We start from the raw sequence: 14,825 nt of genomic DNA, 5'->3' as shown, positions 1-14,825 counted from the left end.
CCTTTGTCCATTCTCCGCCGTGCGGTGTCGGCCCGGGCTGGTCGACTGTTGTTACGGGGGCGCTGTGTCCGACTGCTCGTAGGCTACAAATTAGGTACACACGGTACACACATGGCCGACGTGACGCGTCCGTCAGCCGTCACCGTCTCGCAGAGTGCTGGGTTTTCAGTGTTCGTGTGGAGACAATGTCGATGTGCGTATAATCACAGCTGTGCGCGTCGAATAATACAAGCTGTTGCGTTACTTAACGCTTTGTTTCTCTGATCAAAAGCACGTGTGGTGGTGGGCGTATTGGCGTCCCTCGTCACTACCATCGTCCTGTTTTTAGAACCGCTAAGCGAGAATCGGCGCGCACAATTAGAGGGCAGTATGAGCACCATTAATGCGGGCCTCAGAGGTTGTCAGTTAAACCTGAAGGTCAGAGTCCGTCTGTTAAGCAAGTTACTTCTTCCTAACAAAGGTATGCGAAATTACAGATGTATTTGAGCATGGCCGGTTTCATAGCAGATTAGTCGTAGGTGACGTGTATGGTGTGGTGAACCCATGGCAGGCACCGAAAATGAATGTGACAAAAAAAGAGTAATAAATTGAGAAATGCGATGCGTGATAGCCCTGCTCAACGGGCTATCACGCGGACCAAAGTCCACGTGGACCAGGGCTACATAAGGCTTGGTCCACGAAAGGCTTGTGTCATTGCCTTGATCAGCTGACGAGTCAGCCCTATAATATCACTGTTTTTCCAACTTCTTCTCCAGCGACGCCACAACAGCGTTAACATCCACGTCCTTCACCAGCTTCACGAAGGTGCCCAACTTGAGCTGCACGATCTGCACAAACTGCGGCGCCTCCTCTGCCAGTAGCTCCACGTGTTTGCGGAGGTCGTCACACTCGGCAAGGCCGCGGCTGCTGTCCGACAGCCGCGTCATCACCGTCTCCAGCGGCAGCGCGGCGCGCCGCTCCGTGACAAACGTGGCGCGCAGGCTGCGCACCAGCTGCGGCAGACGGGCCAGCATGTTCAGCCGCCGGCTCTCGGCCGGGGTCCGGGTCATCAGCCGCTGCTGACGTGCCGCCTCGCGCGCGCGGATCCGCTCCAGCAGTCCGGCCGGCAGCCGTCCGGCGCCCGCCGGCGGTGCGGCCGGCTGGGCGCCGCTGGGGCCGGGCTGGGGCTCGGACGGGGCCGCCTCCGGCGCCGGGCCGGCCACCGCCTCCAGTGTCTCGCGCAGGTGGGGGTACTTGGAGACGATGTGGCGGGCGCGCTCCAGGACATCGCGCGCCGTGCCGCCCGTCTCGTCGGCCGGCGGTTGTGGCAGCTCGGCGGCCGGCACGTCGGGCACCGCCTCCAGCGGGAACTGCGGGTGCCAGCGGGTGATGCGCGCAGGATCCACGGTGAAGGGCGGGTCCAGCTGCAGCAGAAACTCCTGGTGGTGCTGCAGCACCAGGTCCACCAGCGCCGCGTGGAAGATGCGCCCGCGCTGCAGCAGCATTCCCGGCGTGAGTTTGCGGTATTCGACCGAACTCCGCGGCGCCGAGCCGACCGATTCGGCGGCCGGCGCCGGAGACTTCATGTCTGGAAACCAGGAGGTTGGTGTCATTTAGGGAAAATACGTTTCAACGGATTAATGCCAAAGTTCTGAGGGTGTGAGGGAAACATTCCTGCTTCTTTGGCTTTATCTGGCCATCCAAATGAAACGTGCTCCAGAGAGACGCTGGAGGCTGTCATGTGACTACAGCGCATGAGTCAAACAAGTCTTTCATAAAACGAGGCTGAACCACTTCCAGCTATTTACTATTTCTACGTGAATGCTGAAAGGACCCGATTTCCTCTCTGTGACTGCCATACTATTGAGACATAGTTCATGCGAACCTTGCAAGTCACAATAACCTGATCATTACATCGATGGGAGAAACCAGCCGACACGCCTTACGATAAAATGACACGTAGGCCGTAGCTCAGAGTCAACAAGATATCGTGTATGAGACACAGGTATGTCGGAAAAGTGCCGTCAGTAATAGACAGCTCCATCAACTCACCGGACTCGTAGTTTGTGTTGACCTCCACCGTCAGCTGCCACTTGTTCTTGTTGTTGGGCGTCACCTTGTGGTTGGGCAGGTTCTTCTCTCGCCTGAAGATGTAGGCAAACGGAAACACCGTCTTGATCTGCGCCAGCTGAGCCTCGGTGAAGTTCTTGGTGAGCATCTCCTGCACTGACGATTTCAGCTTCTTGAATGTGATGATCTCTTTCCTGTTGTGGAGGAAGGAGGCCACAGTATCCAGGCAGTGGAACGCCTCCTTGAGGAAACGGTACTTGTACGGCAGGGAGAGCGTCGAGGGCGTGTCGTGCAGAAGGTGCTGGAAACGCTCGTACGCCGGGGTCTTCTTAGGGGATGGACTGGCGATACTCTTCTTGGGGGTCTTCACTGGGCTGGTGATCTCGAACTCCAGCGTCTGTTTGGGCTTGGAAATCTGATCCTTGGCGCTGAGCGTCTCCTTGGCGGCTTGAAAGTCCTTCAGCTTCTGCTTAGCGTTATTGTAGCCCGCGAGCCGCTCCTTCAGCTGACCGATGTTGTTGCACTTCATCAGCGATTCCTTCATCTTCTGCGGCGACATACCCGGAGCCACTCCCGGTCTTGGTGCACTATCAGCGAGTTTTTCTTTCTGTGGTGCAGGCTTATCATCTGATCCTCCAAACAAGTTGCGTTGAACGCTCTTTGCTGTCACAAATGTTTGAGTCGAGTTGTGTGGCCTCGAGGCACTTGTAGCTTTTGGTTCTTGTGCCGAAAACACACCACAATCAGTTTTTGTTGCACCCAGAGCATCACTGCCAGCTTTGAAGTCCCTGAGGGTCTGAGAGGCAGTCTTGAAATCAGTCAGTTTTTCTTTGAGTCTGACAAGATGGGCATGTTTGGCAGGTGACTTTGAGTGGGAATCCACATCACTCTGACTTTTCAAGGATTTCAAAACCTGCTCTTTGCTCATGTGGAACTGCACCCCATTCCCTGCTGAACTAGGTTCAGCAATATCCCTCTTCAATCGCTTTGCCTTTTTCACAGGCGCATCTAGTCCTTTAGATAAGACAGATTTAGCTGGCTCATTCTTTAATGTCTCTGGTCTCTGCCTCTTTCTTGGATGGAAGAATTCAGTCAGAGATTTTTGTGACATGTTTTCTAGAATAACTAGTTGCTTTTGGCTTCTTCCCAAAACTTCACTCCTGTGAACAAAAAAAGATGGATGATGGTAAGGGAAACCTAGTTGCTACATGTTTATGTTTTTCCCTGAAACCCAACAAAAACACACTTAAATGATAAGTGCCACATCCATGCTTATATAAGCATCACAGTATGTGTTTAAGTACCTATGTATTATTTAGCCTTCGCCCATAATGGTGTTTAAGGTCCATTGGACCCCGCTTGCCATTTGGCCCCTGATCGAGCTAGAGCTTTGCAGAAAATACCAGCATCTTGCCCGTGATGAGAGGAAGCCGATAATGCTCAGTTTTGAGGTCCTTGGTCATTGGTTGACCTTTCAGGTCAGGTCAATGACCCACAAGTCAGAAATATCGGGAACTGTCAGAGCTTCATAGTGAGGTTGTTGAAGGGTTTTTTCTGGGTGCTGATTACAAATTTCATTTTATTTTGGGCACAGATAAAGTCTACATGTGTTTAGGCCAGGTCGGGTCATGTCAACTAGTGGTAGGGGTCCTGCTACTACCCATAGTAGATATCAACCACTACTGAGTTACCTATAGTGTTGGAATTGTGGCCACTTTCTGTTTTTTTTTTTTTATCTAATCAGACTTCATCTTCACATTTACTAAAACTCTTGCATAAATCAGGCTGCATTTTCTTGAAATTAAAACTTCTCCTTTGTCATATTAAACTGGCGCATGACGCAATTGTGCGTGAATAAGCTCTTGTAAGCTTATGCAGGGAAAACTTATTAAAGTTGGTTTTTGGGTATGCATATTAAAATTTCAGTATTTTTAAGTTTTTTTTAACTGACACCAAGAAGCCAGTTTGAGTTCCAGTCACAAGTCATTTGGATTAGATACCTATGCTGCTCAAGCATCGGAAGCCGGTGAAAACAGGGCGCCGGAGGGCATACTAGTCACGTGACATTTGGAACTTCTCCCACTCCATGGGCCTTCTATATCCCAAACATCACGTGTAAATTTAACGAACCTTGATCAAATCGCCCCAGGCGCCCTGTTTTCACCATCGTCCCAAGCATCTCCCATTGTAATTAGTGCACTATGATATGCACTCTATCACCAAAAAAAAATTATTACACAAAATCTCGAATTATCGTTGCTAATTAAGTTTTTTTAAGATCTTCACCTTTCGGGCAATTGCGGTTTATTTGCTGTACACTAGAGACAGAAAAGCTACTATCCTTTCCTATCAGCATCAACGCCATGAGCAGCGGGCTGAAAGGTGGCAAAGCTATATCAATATAAACCGGCTGAACGGTCGAAAGCTGAAAGGTCTGTCAGGTAGAAAATGACTTTATATTTTATAGTTCAATATAAGCATCCAACCAAAATGATATAACTAAAAAAATACTCACAAACAACAAAAGAATCTTGTAAAGACTTTTTTTTTTTTTTTTTTTTTTTTTTTTTTTTTTTTGCTCGGTCGGCCTAGTGCCATACCCGAGCAGGGGGCAGTTACTCCGGCAATTTTCGCCGGGCAGCAAGTCTTACGTTAAACCGGTTTATGTGAACCCGGTAGCAAAAAGACTGCGTCGCGTGAGCGCAATTTTGGCGCGTTTTTGGATAGTGGTGAAACTATGCAGCAATGCAATAAATGAAAGCAATGGTTGCAAACTTATTTGGTCGGATATGGTCAACCCAACCTATTAATAAATTTTTAATTGAATTCGTGTCAATAATGTCGCAATTCACCTTCATCATCAAATGGCTCTCCTTTGCTTCTTTCTAGCTTCTACTTTATCTCTAAAAGATATCAGAGCGGCAACTTTTACCAGCATATGCCCAGAACAGTTCCCATGCCCCGCCCCCAAGCAATGCACCCGTCGTCAGTTTTTCAATGGAATGGACTTCCACAAGAAGAATAGGGTACACATGTGTTTGAGCGGAAGATTGCCCCCGCGTTCGATGTCTCTCGGCCGACGAAGATTCTACGTCGTCCGGCCAATCCCGTCCAAGGTCAGCGGGGGCTCAGCTGCAGTTATGGAACGTGATTGGCCGGACGGCGTAGAATCTTCGCCGTCCGAGCTCGGACGGCGAAGAGACATCGAACGCGGGGTATGTCGCCTAGGCAGCTTTGAAATGACACACGCGGCACCTAAGTTGTGCTTGCTCTCCTGATGCGTATATATAGTAAAAGAACCGCGTCAGCTCCATGCCTAACATGTGCGCTTATCTTACTGCGTGTCCGTGTGTATTACTTCATATATATGTTCAAACAAATTAGAGAAAGAGAGAGTGAGAGAGAGAGAGAAAAAAAATAGGGTACACATGATGAAGTGCCATAAGTTTTCCGCACATTGAACGCTAGATTTATACCGTGAACGCTGTGAATTGTTTTAGACCTCGTAATTACTTCGACCATCGTACATATTGTATCCGCCATCCGGATAGCGACAGCGTGTCGTTCCATGCGACAAATGATGCGATGTGCTGACCCAGTTTCAGTTTGAGCCGCACTGGCGTCCGACGCTAAGTGCCAGTTTCGTGGCGGATATGCATGTTTCCAACAAACAGATTAATGAAGACGGAGTTCACGCAAGCAGAGCCTGTCATGCGCGCCGACGGGTTATCGGGGAAGTGAAATGCAGTCCTTCTCGCCCCAGCAGTTTACTCCACACAACACGAGCTTAGCTGAAGAACGTTTAGACACCATGCACTTCTCCTAACTAGATTACATCATTACTTTGGTTATCCCACTTCGCATTACCAAACAATATTGCGTATGAAGACACCATGGCCCGAATTAAAGTCAAACCTTGGAAAGAAACCTATGCACTTTGGTTTACCTCGGTGAGTTGTTGAGTCACACATCCAGATCTTCCCAAGGTTCCCCAGGTTGAAAGCAGTTTCCGCTTATCTGGATTATGTGGGTAGCGAAAATGGAAATTACCTGCAATCCCCGACAATTGGTTGTCTAGTTTTAGTGCTTAGTTAGTAATCATTTTAGTGATTTAGCATTACTGTGATTATGTCATCAGTGATAATAAAGCGGTGTAAAGTCTTGTCGAATTATGCAGGATAAGTCAATCAAGATTCTTAATCAAGGTTCTTACAGATAGTGTCAATATATTTTTCATTCAAGTGCCATAAAAACATTTTGATATCAATGCTTTGGGGTAGGATGAAGAGTGAAGACATATACATTTTTGTCCGAATGGATGAATGTGTGGCTATGAGGGCCCGGGTGCCCCGGTAAGCAGCGCTCGTTGCAAATGACACCACGGACGGCACCACCCCACTTTGCCCGCACCCGGTTCACCAGTGACAATTTGAATCAATATTATGTACCGCAGGTAGATGGCGGCAAAGACCTAGCGTGGCTTTTTCTATGAGCGTGGCCCTCTCTCAGCATTTGCTAGCTAGAAAGTAGGAACGAGGAACTAGGTCTAGGAACGTGGGTCAAAGGACGTGGAGCTCCCGGCCGTGAACTCGCTGCCATCGAGTAACGAGACGGAGGCCTTACACACTAGGCCACGTCATACTGCTGGAACTCAAATCAATTAACTTTTCAATGCATCAACTATGCAGAAAAAGGCATAGGAAAACAACCGAAGTTTTCCTTATCTATTCACAAGCATCCAGCAATAAGGCAGTGCCAGAAACGTAGTTATTCTTACAACAGCAATGCATTTACATTTTCACTAACCAGTAGTCAATAAGTCACTGAGTGTGAGACAAAAAAAAACATATATTGCACAAAAATGCTGTCTGAGCTCTGAGCACAAGTCAGAAAGGTATCTTTCCACACTGGGCAATTAGAAACAGAATTAATGACCATTTTATTACAAGTGATGAAGCCAATTATAATTATAAAAAACAGCAACTGTTGTGATGGGCAACAACACAATTAAGGTCCAGTTTCAGCAATGATGACTCCAGGCTCTTGATGATGGATGTCTGACCACTCACAGCTGTCCTGTCACAAGTTGAAGTTAAGCAGATACTACCCTTGTATCTATGCTAAAACTTTGTCATATCACTGCCATGTTGGTGCAATAGAGCTCCATTTGGGCAGGTCTGCAGTTGCTGGCATTTCACCACCATCATACACTGGTGAAGCAGGTGCCCCGTGCCACCACTTCTTGTATAAAATCCACCCAGCAGATGATGATGAAACAGCTTCAGTTAGTAGTCCTCCTACTCCTCTTACAGCCATGAATTGCAATGTCTGAAAAATACCATTTTGCATGAGGTTGCATGCAGCAGTTCAACTTATCAGAAACTCATTTGGATTCTCATTTGAATGAGACTCATTTGGATTAGACTCATTTGGATTCTGAATGATCCATTTTAATAGAATGCATGCTACTTAATGCCCATTCAGTTCAGTACCCCTGCACATGGAAAAAGTGATCTTTATTAGCTGAACATGGATCCCGTTTTATTAGGGCTTTGTTTTGTTTGTCTAGCATCCTCGCCTTGCATAATGATTAGAGAGCCACACGCAGCATGGCAATCTTTTGAGAACACTGAAACCAAGAAAAATGATCCATGTGTATTGATACTTACTTTTACCACATGCTAGTAGCGCTCTCGTTCTGACAAATTATCTATTTGCTGCTGAGTTGCCGCAAGCTTCTTGGCAAGCCTTTCTCGACGTCTTTTCAACCATTCAATCCTCCAAGTTTTAAGCTCATAACCCACGAAAATTCCTAGGGCAAACGCTATTGATGCAGCTACACTTAATACCGTTGACTCCTTCATTTCTAACAAAAATAAAAATAAACTTAGAAGTTAGAAAGGTAAGAACACAATTTTTTGCCTTATCTGCCTTATATAAAAGTTCCGCGCTACAAACTTCTAAATTGCGTCAGGAGTGTCGATTATTTTCTTTGGCGAACAGCTGATGCTTACCGACCCTTAAACTACTGCAAAAAAATGTTTGAGCCCTCCTTTTGATCAAGGACTGCATCAACCAAGGTTGCTGATTGCAACGCGTTGCTGGTTGCAACGCGTTGCTGATTGAACAGTTGATCCTGAACGAAATTTTGAGAAAATTAGCAACTGGCATCCTTGAAGAGCATCAGTGATGAATTTATTAGTATTGACACACATCACATTTATCGCTAAACCACATTGTTGTTGTTGTTTTTTTTTTTGCTGTTGTTGGGTTAGGCCCTTTCGGTCGGTCTGACGAGACTATTTCAGGGCCCTGGTGGTGTTTCACCGGTGATAGCAGCACGCTGCTGTTGCTTGCACGTATCAAATTGGGCTTCCATGGAGACGTCAACAAGCCCATTGCTCAACACTACCACAAGTGTGGCGTCAGCAGAATAGCACGTGCTGCTATCACCGGTGAAACACTGCACCCCTATTTACGGCTTTGACTGCACCCCTGTTTCACCGCCCGACGCTGCGCGCGCTGCAGCGCGCTGGGAGCTAAGGCATACCCCTGACGTCACTCGAATGACGTTGCGTGCGATGTTATCTATGATGAATCGCCTTTGGAACAGAAGCCCTCAAGAACCACGTACAAAGAGAACAGAGATTTGAGTGCGAATGCTGCTAGTGTGCTGCTGGCGCTGGCAGCGCGGCGCGCTAGCGTTTTGCGATGACGTCATACCTTAGCGTCATTCATAAGCGTAGGAACCTTGGGTGCAAGGGTGCAGCTGCACCCACAATATTTATCCAGTGGGTGCAGACAATGTATTCTGCACCCACAATAATCTGAACCAAAAACCCCTTTTTCATCAACACTACTTCCCATGCAGCACGGCAAATTCAGGATCTGTTGCCTACTATTCATCTTTCGAAGCATTTGCTACTGTGATCAGTGATGGTCTTCAAAAGTGCTGAAAAAAGGGAAATGGAGCATGTGATTGAACACATACCGAACCGATGACCCACTGTCAAAAATTTTAGCCCGATATCTTCGAAAATGGCTAAGTTGGCCGCTTTTACTTTTTGCGGTAGTCAATATTGACAATATTAGCCCTCGAATGTGTGCAGCGTTTTCCAGCTTCTAATGTGAGGGGGTCGGTCGGACCCCCTGCCGTTCGGCCCCTGATCGAGCTAGAGCTTCGCGGAAAAAAACGAGGGTGTTGCCCGTGACGAGAGGAAGCCGATGATACCCAATTTTAAGGTCCTACTTCATTGGTTGACCTTCCAGGTCAGGTCAATATTCCAAAAGTCGGGAAAATCGGGACCTGCTAGTACTGCGTAAAGTGAAGCTGTTATCGTTTTTTTTTTTCGGGGTGCTGATCACAAATATCTGATGTTAGTTTTGATCACAGATGATTTCTTCATGCATTTAGGCCAGATCGGGTCAGGTCAGGTCAGGTCAACCATTAGGCGTCCTACCGGCTATCCATAGTAGGTGTCAACTACCACTGACGGCGTCGTAGCATGTCACGAAAGCACTAAAACTACTTCGTTAACGTTCAAATGGATGCTAAATTCGAAATCAGCCCTATAAACTACCCTAGAAACATGTAAAACTCGAAAAAGTGAACCGAGGTCATCAAAGGTCAATGACCTGACCTGACCTTCAGGTTATCTTCACACCCACCGTGATGCATGGGAAGAACATCATTTCACATGTTTGGACGTCTACAATCACAAAAAGACTGGAAACGCGCGGATAATGTGAGCTGACATAAATCGCGATTCCGGCCGAACATGGTCTCGAGAATCAGGTCAGAGGTCAAAGGTCTTTTGGGTCAGGGTCATGAAATTTTTAGAGTAGGTGTAAAACTGATCAACTCGAGGGTACTAAAAGTTTCGTCGCGATCGGCCGCTTTTTGCGCGAGTTATTTGCGAACAACCATGGGGGGGGGGGTTCATCCGACCCCCGTACACATGCGAGGGTCAATGTTTCCAAATGCACTTATCGGTTGGTACCTTTTCGACATGGTACACCTTCAAAGCCCGTAACGAGCCTTCGCTCGGGTGTCGCCCCCCCCCCCCCCCGCTTCACCGGCCATGGCTGGATTTCTGCACCCATGCACCCACAATGTTTCAGCCTTTCCTACGCCCATGGCGTCATTTAGTGGTCGGGCTCTGAAGGTTAATTATGTATAGGATGCAAGAGCCATGCCCTCCAAAGACCTATAACGCCATACTCTGACAGGCAAAGGCCTATATGAAATAACGCCTAATGGATTGACCACTGCGCGGCTTCCCGGTTTGTGCGTCAGTTAACTGTACCACGGATGGCATTGGTATGTATCAGTCAGTCGTTGTTACTTGTTAGTCGATGTATTTGTCAATCGAGTACGCAATTACGCATGGTTGCGTCAGAATGCATCGTCAGTCGTTTTCCGAGTACGAAGAATAGTTAACGCCATGGGGCACTAAGTCCAAGAGCCACATGTATTATTCGTTTACCTGACCAACATTCGCCTCTGCCATATTTTAAAAACCGAAACTAAACCAGCATGATCAAGCATACAGTGATACAAATATCCTCAGCACCGATTTCGGGGCACCCAAGCGGTGTATCGCAGGAGACGGGAGCGCCGCGGTTGTGATCCGTCCACCGCAGGTCGCCGTGCCCCGCCGGCCGGCGCTGAGTCTGAGTCGACACCACACTGCCGAGGGCCGGCTATAGTATCCCCATCTGTATCATATCGGCCCGATGCTCCCCTGTATGACACCCCGCTCCGAGCAGCCTCGGTGGAGTTTTCACAGCTCCGGACGCCGGCTGAGCACTGTATGGCCCGGGTCATATTCATTGCATTGTAGACACCCATCGCTGGGTGGGCGAGACTCCGCCTCGCGGTAGCCTCTACTGGAGTCGCTGTGACGATAAGCTGAGAAAACCAGGGAAATGGTATCAGCGCACGGCTCCGAGCTTACAGTGGGACAGCGGGTACCCACGTGCTACGTTTTCCCGGAGAGAAATGACAGATAATAATCCCCCAACAAGTCAGTAGGACTCAGTTTCTCATATATCTGTCAGAGAGTTTCATCAGCACACATTCCAGTATAAATCAAGTAAAAGCCAGCACCATCACAACCTTCTGGTCACCAGTGGTGGTTACTTACCATTTTTCGCTCAGACCCGTCCGGCCTCCTTCAATTTGGCGATGAGCGTATCGACGTCATCGACCTTGATGCCCGCCGCGCGCACCGGGGGATCCTCCACGGAGATGACCTCGATCGTCGGCGTCAGGTCGACACCCAGCTCAGACGCCTTCATCTTCTTGATCGGCTTCTTCTTCGCTTTCTGCAGGGTGAAGAGATCGGAGATTGCAAAAAGTGTCCAATCTCGTCAGCTTACAAAATGTTGAGTGGCGAGTTTCAGGGCATACCGCAAGCATTCTACCGATAAAAGCAAAACCAAATGCAAGATAAAAATACGCGATTCCGTATTAAAGGGATTATAAGGACAATAACTTGTCGATAAATCACAAAGCATCAAAGTGACTAAAAAGAGAACAATATGTATAATGAGTAATAACGGCTTTCTTTGCCCGCAGCCCCGCAACCAATTCTTTCCTACATGATGGCTCCAGGCTTCACCAGCGAGCCTCAGCGGCTAAGCTATTCTGTGGTACGGCGTCTACCGGTACCGTTCCCGGTGTCGGCGTACGGACCAATCCGTCGGTCGCTCACCATGATGTTGGGCAAGGTGGCGTAGCGGGGCTCGTTGAGTCGCAGGTCTGCCGAGATGACGGCCGGCACGCCCACCTTGATGGTCTCCAGGCCGCCGTCAATCTCGCGAGTCACCTTCAGGTAGTCGCCGTCCTTCTCCACCTGTGGAGGGAGTCGGAGTCAGAACGAGCTGGTGTGGAGGTATGGACGGTCTCCGACACCCTAAAACACATCGCACGGCCACGGTATAACGCAAGCATGCCGTTGTTACCTTCACCATACCTATGTGTGTTCATTTTGCGCATTAATCCTCAGCAGGACGTGATCGAATATTCAGGTTGTCAGCTCGGTTGGGAAACGATAGCAAATCAACAAAGCACGTCTAAAAAATCGTCAGAATTATCACGATTGTAACCAAGGTGTCATATAAAGAAAAACAAATTAGCGAGGAACATAAAGTCCACTGAGCAAGCAGCTAAGGCAGTCCGCATTAAAACTCATACGGATGCAAGCTACGCTCGAACTACGCTAACTACACCCGATGGTCACCTTGCAAACGAAAGTAGCCTGCGGCGCCCACCTTGGAGGCGAACGTGGCCTGCGGCCAGTCCAGCATGGCGGCCGTCATCTGCGCCGTCTGGTTGCAGTCGTCGTCGATGGCCTGTTTGCCGACCATGACCAGGTCGAACTTGCCCTCGGTGGCCAGTTTGGAGATGATGCGGCTGACATGCAGCGGCTGGACGCGCTCCAGCTCCCCGGCCGGCACCTCCACGTGGATGGCGGAGTCGGCGCCCATCGCCAGCGCGGTCCGCAGCGTCTCCTGGAGCACAGGCCAGCCAAAACTAGGCCAATCGGTCGCTACACCGTGCCGCGAATGAAACACACAAACTGATTTATCTAGTGTATCCAGTAAAATTGGTCTCTTCAGAGCATCATAGGAGCTAAAATTGATGCCTGTGTGTGTTCACATCTCAGCGAAATTAGAGCCCTATAAGTGGTAAAGATGCTGAGTTCAGATTCTTACTTACTGATAGTCCCTCAGTGCCTATGACTGAGTAGGCAAGAAGTGACATGTAAAATACAAAAAAAAAAACTTTAAGCTATGACACACCCCATGACAGTTGACACAAAAAAGAAAATGCCAGAGACAAGCAGAGTTTGCTTTGAAGCATAGTTCTGATGGCAAATGGTTTCATTCAACATATGCTTAGGATTTATGTAAAATGTCATGTGTTGTAATTCACTATCGAATGCTGATAATGCTTTATACCCATTACAAAAAGTACCTACCAAATATGAAACACCTACCTCATACTATACTGTCATTGTTGATATTTAGCAGAGTACTAAGCTATCATCTCCAATTCTCCACTCCTGGCTCACACCCACCTGAGCCTGGGTGGGTCCGATGGAGAGCGCCACCACTTCCTTGGCAATCTTTTTCTCCTTCAGTCTGATGGCCTCCTCCACAGCAATTTCATCAAAAGGGTTCATGGAGTGTTTGACTCCATCAGTGACAACCCCCTTCTTGTCTGGCCGCACCCGCACCTGCACAAGGAATGGTTATTTGGGGGTTAGCACTTAGCCTACAAGCTACCTACCTTGGACTGGCACAAGGGCAGAGGACAGTAAGCCAAGTAAAACCAGGTAAGTAATAACCATGTAAAACCTAACTTTGCAATCAACTGACCAGTTAAAATAGTGCTTAACAGTTTGAAGTAATACATAAGTAGGTTGCAGAGCAAATGCTGAAGTGCCTATCTATCTTTCAGACCCTGGATCATTGATATTTACTGACAGAGGTTTGCAGATATCTCCTTTACTCATTGGTCACAATTCCATGATACAAGTTAAGCCAATTTTGCAAAGCAGTTTAGCTCAATCATAGCATCTAGACACTGTTGAAAAATGTAAATATAAGATTACGTGCTAGCTAAAACAATACATACACTCAAGTCATTACATATTGCATAAGGTGAATGGTACCTATCCGAGAAAAACGCACATGAAACTCCGCTAAATCGATTTAGATGTGTCATGGAAACGTAGTGATTATGACAAGATGGAAAGACATGTGAAATGAAAATGTATTAAATGAAACTAAAGCAAAAATGTACAGCATGCAACAAGAATGAGCAAACAAAGCAATTCAGCCGATGATGATTTTGAGAAATTGACCGTTTTCGGGACGGCAATTTTTATAACATAGGTGATATCAAATGAGCAGGATTTTATTACCTTGACAGCATAATCAATCACTCTCTTGACTCCCACCAATATCCTCATAATTTCGTATTATATAATCAAATCGAATAATAACAGTGACACCCTCGTATTTCTCCGTGTTGTAAAAGGCAAGTAAAAGGATCTGAGGCGATCTGAGGTCCCTTGAGAAAAGAGGAATTCTATTTGAATGTCGCAAGGAAGGAGAAATGCAAGGCAGTCTTTCTTCTTTTACTGAGCGAGAATCTCTGGTGTCATATGACGTCATAGAATAATTTGTTTTTCATTTGTGCATGTCTACTGTCTAGGTATCATGCTTACCGGTAAGTGTACAGTTTTCAGTTTTGTACTGTAATTAAGGTTTTCAGATGATGAAAACCATTAAAATGTTGTATTTTTTGCAAATTGGCCCAGTCTTTGTTCGATGGTAAACCACACTGAGGCGAGAGGTGAGACGGCTTCACGAATTCGGTCCACCAGGAAGCAATAAGAGTCGACGACTCAAACGTCTCACCTGACCATGGTGGTGAACCAAAGGGAACTCAATAGCCTGGAAATGGCCCGTTCTACCCACGGACCTGGGCACTTACAGCAGGCACTCGAGAATGATCGACCACTGAAAGCATTAGACGGACGTGATTCATCAAACCACGGGCGTAGGAACGTCATGAAAAGTGGGTGGGCCACCCTGTCAAGGGGCCTCCTATTTTCAGGGGCCTCCAACTTTTGCTTTGTCTTGCTGGCTGCTTTCAAGTATGACCTCCAAATCTAGCTTCTGAGATCGGGCAGATGCACCCCGCTTAAGCGAAGTGCGGAAAGTCCGCACCATTTTTTGTGCGGAGTCCGCAAACGGCGCAT

The 14,825-nt window shown here is 47.6% G+C and overlaps 2 protein-coding genes and 1 long non-coding RNA gene across 8 annotated transcripts; all 3 read right to left on the bottom strand.

Moving 5' to 3' along the window:
* Positions 1 to 463: 463 nt before the first annotated feature.
* LOC122389583 (DNA replication factor Cdt1-like) lies at positions 464 to 4,757 on the bottom strand. 6 transcript variants are annotated; one of them, XM_043381746.1, is made up of 4 exons: positions 4,738 to 4,757; positions 4,565 to 4,590; positions 2,032 to 3,209; positions 464 to 1,567 (listed from the first exon to the last, which is right to left on the bottom strand). In XM_043381746.1, exons 3-4 carry the CDS (start codon positions 3,158 to 3,160, stop codon positions 729 to 731), a joined length of 1,968 nt encoding a protein of 655 aa, XP_043237681.1. In that variant the 5' UTR covers positions 3,161 to 3,209; positions 4,565 to 4,590; positions 4,738 to 4,757; the 3' UTR covers positions 464 to 728. The 6 variants fall into 6 exon arrangements, with proteins under 6 accessions (XP_043237681.1, XP_043237684.1, XP_043237680.1 ...); XM_043381749.1 differs by lacking the exon at positions 4,738 to 4,757 and having other exon boundaries at positions 4,336 to 4,575; XM_043381745.1 differs by lacking the exons at positions 4,565 to 4,590; positions 4,738 to 4,757 and adding an exon at positions 4,115 to 4,124.
* A 2,002-nt stretch (positions 4,758 to 6,759) lies between these two features.
* LOC122389582 lies at positions 6,760 to 8,481 on the bottom strand. Its single transcript, XR_006258001.1, has 3 exons — positions 8,462 to 8,481; positions 7,719 to 8,009; positions 6,760 to 7,377 (listed from the first exon to the last, which is right to left on the bottom strand). It is a non-coding gene; the product is annotated as an uncharacterized LOC122389582 (long non-coding RNA).
* Positions 8,482 to 10,485: 2,004 nt separating this feature from the next.
* Positions 10,486 to 14,137, bottom strand: LOC122389581 (electron transfer flavoprotein subunit beta-like). Its single transcript, XM_043381743.1, has 6 exons — positions 13,983 to 14,137; positions 13,134 to 13,292; positions 12,325 to 12,564; positions 11,766 to 11,906; positions 11,196 to 11,376; positions 10,486 to 10,960 (listed from the first exon to the last, which is right to left on the bottom strand). The coding sequence occupies exons 1-5, from the start codon at positions 14,028 to 14,030 to the stop codon at positions 11,206 to 11,208; spliced, it is 759 nt and encodes a 252-aa protein (XP_043237678.1). The 5' UTR covers positions 14,031 to 14,137; the 3' UTR covers positions 10,486 to 10,960; positions 11,196 to 11,205.
* Positions 14,138 to 14,825: the final 688 nt, after the last annotated feature.

The sequence above is a fragment of the Amphibalanus amphitrite genome, unplaced genomic scaffold, assembly GCF_019059575.1.
Source record: "Amphibalanus amphitrite isolate SeventyFive unplaced genomic scaffold, NRLGWU_Aamphi_draft 000363F_arrow, whole genome shotgun sequence".
Classification (NCBI taxonomy): domain Eukaryota; kingdom Metazoa; phylum Arthropoda; class Thecostraca; order Balanomorpha; family Balanidae; genus Amphibalanus; species Amphibalanus amphitrite.
The sequence above is the reverse complement of the archived record's forward strand: the minus strand, read 5'-3'. Positions and strand labels throughout refer to the sequence as shown.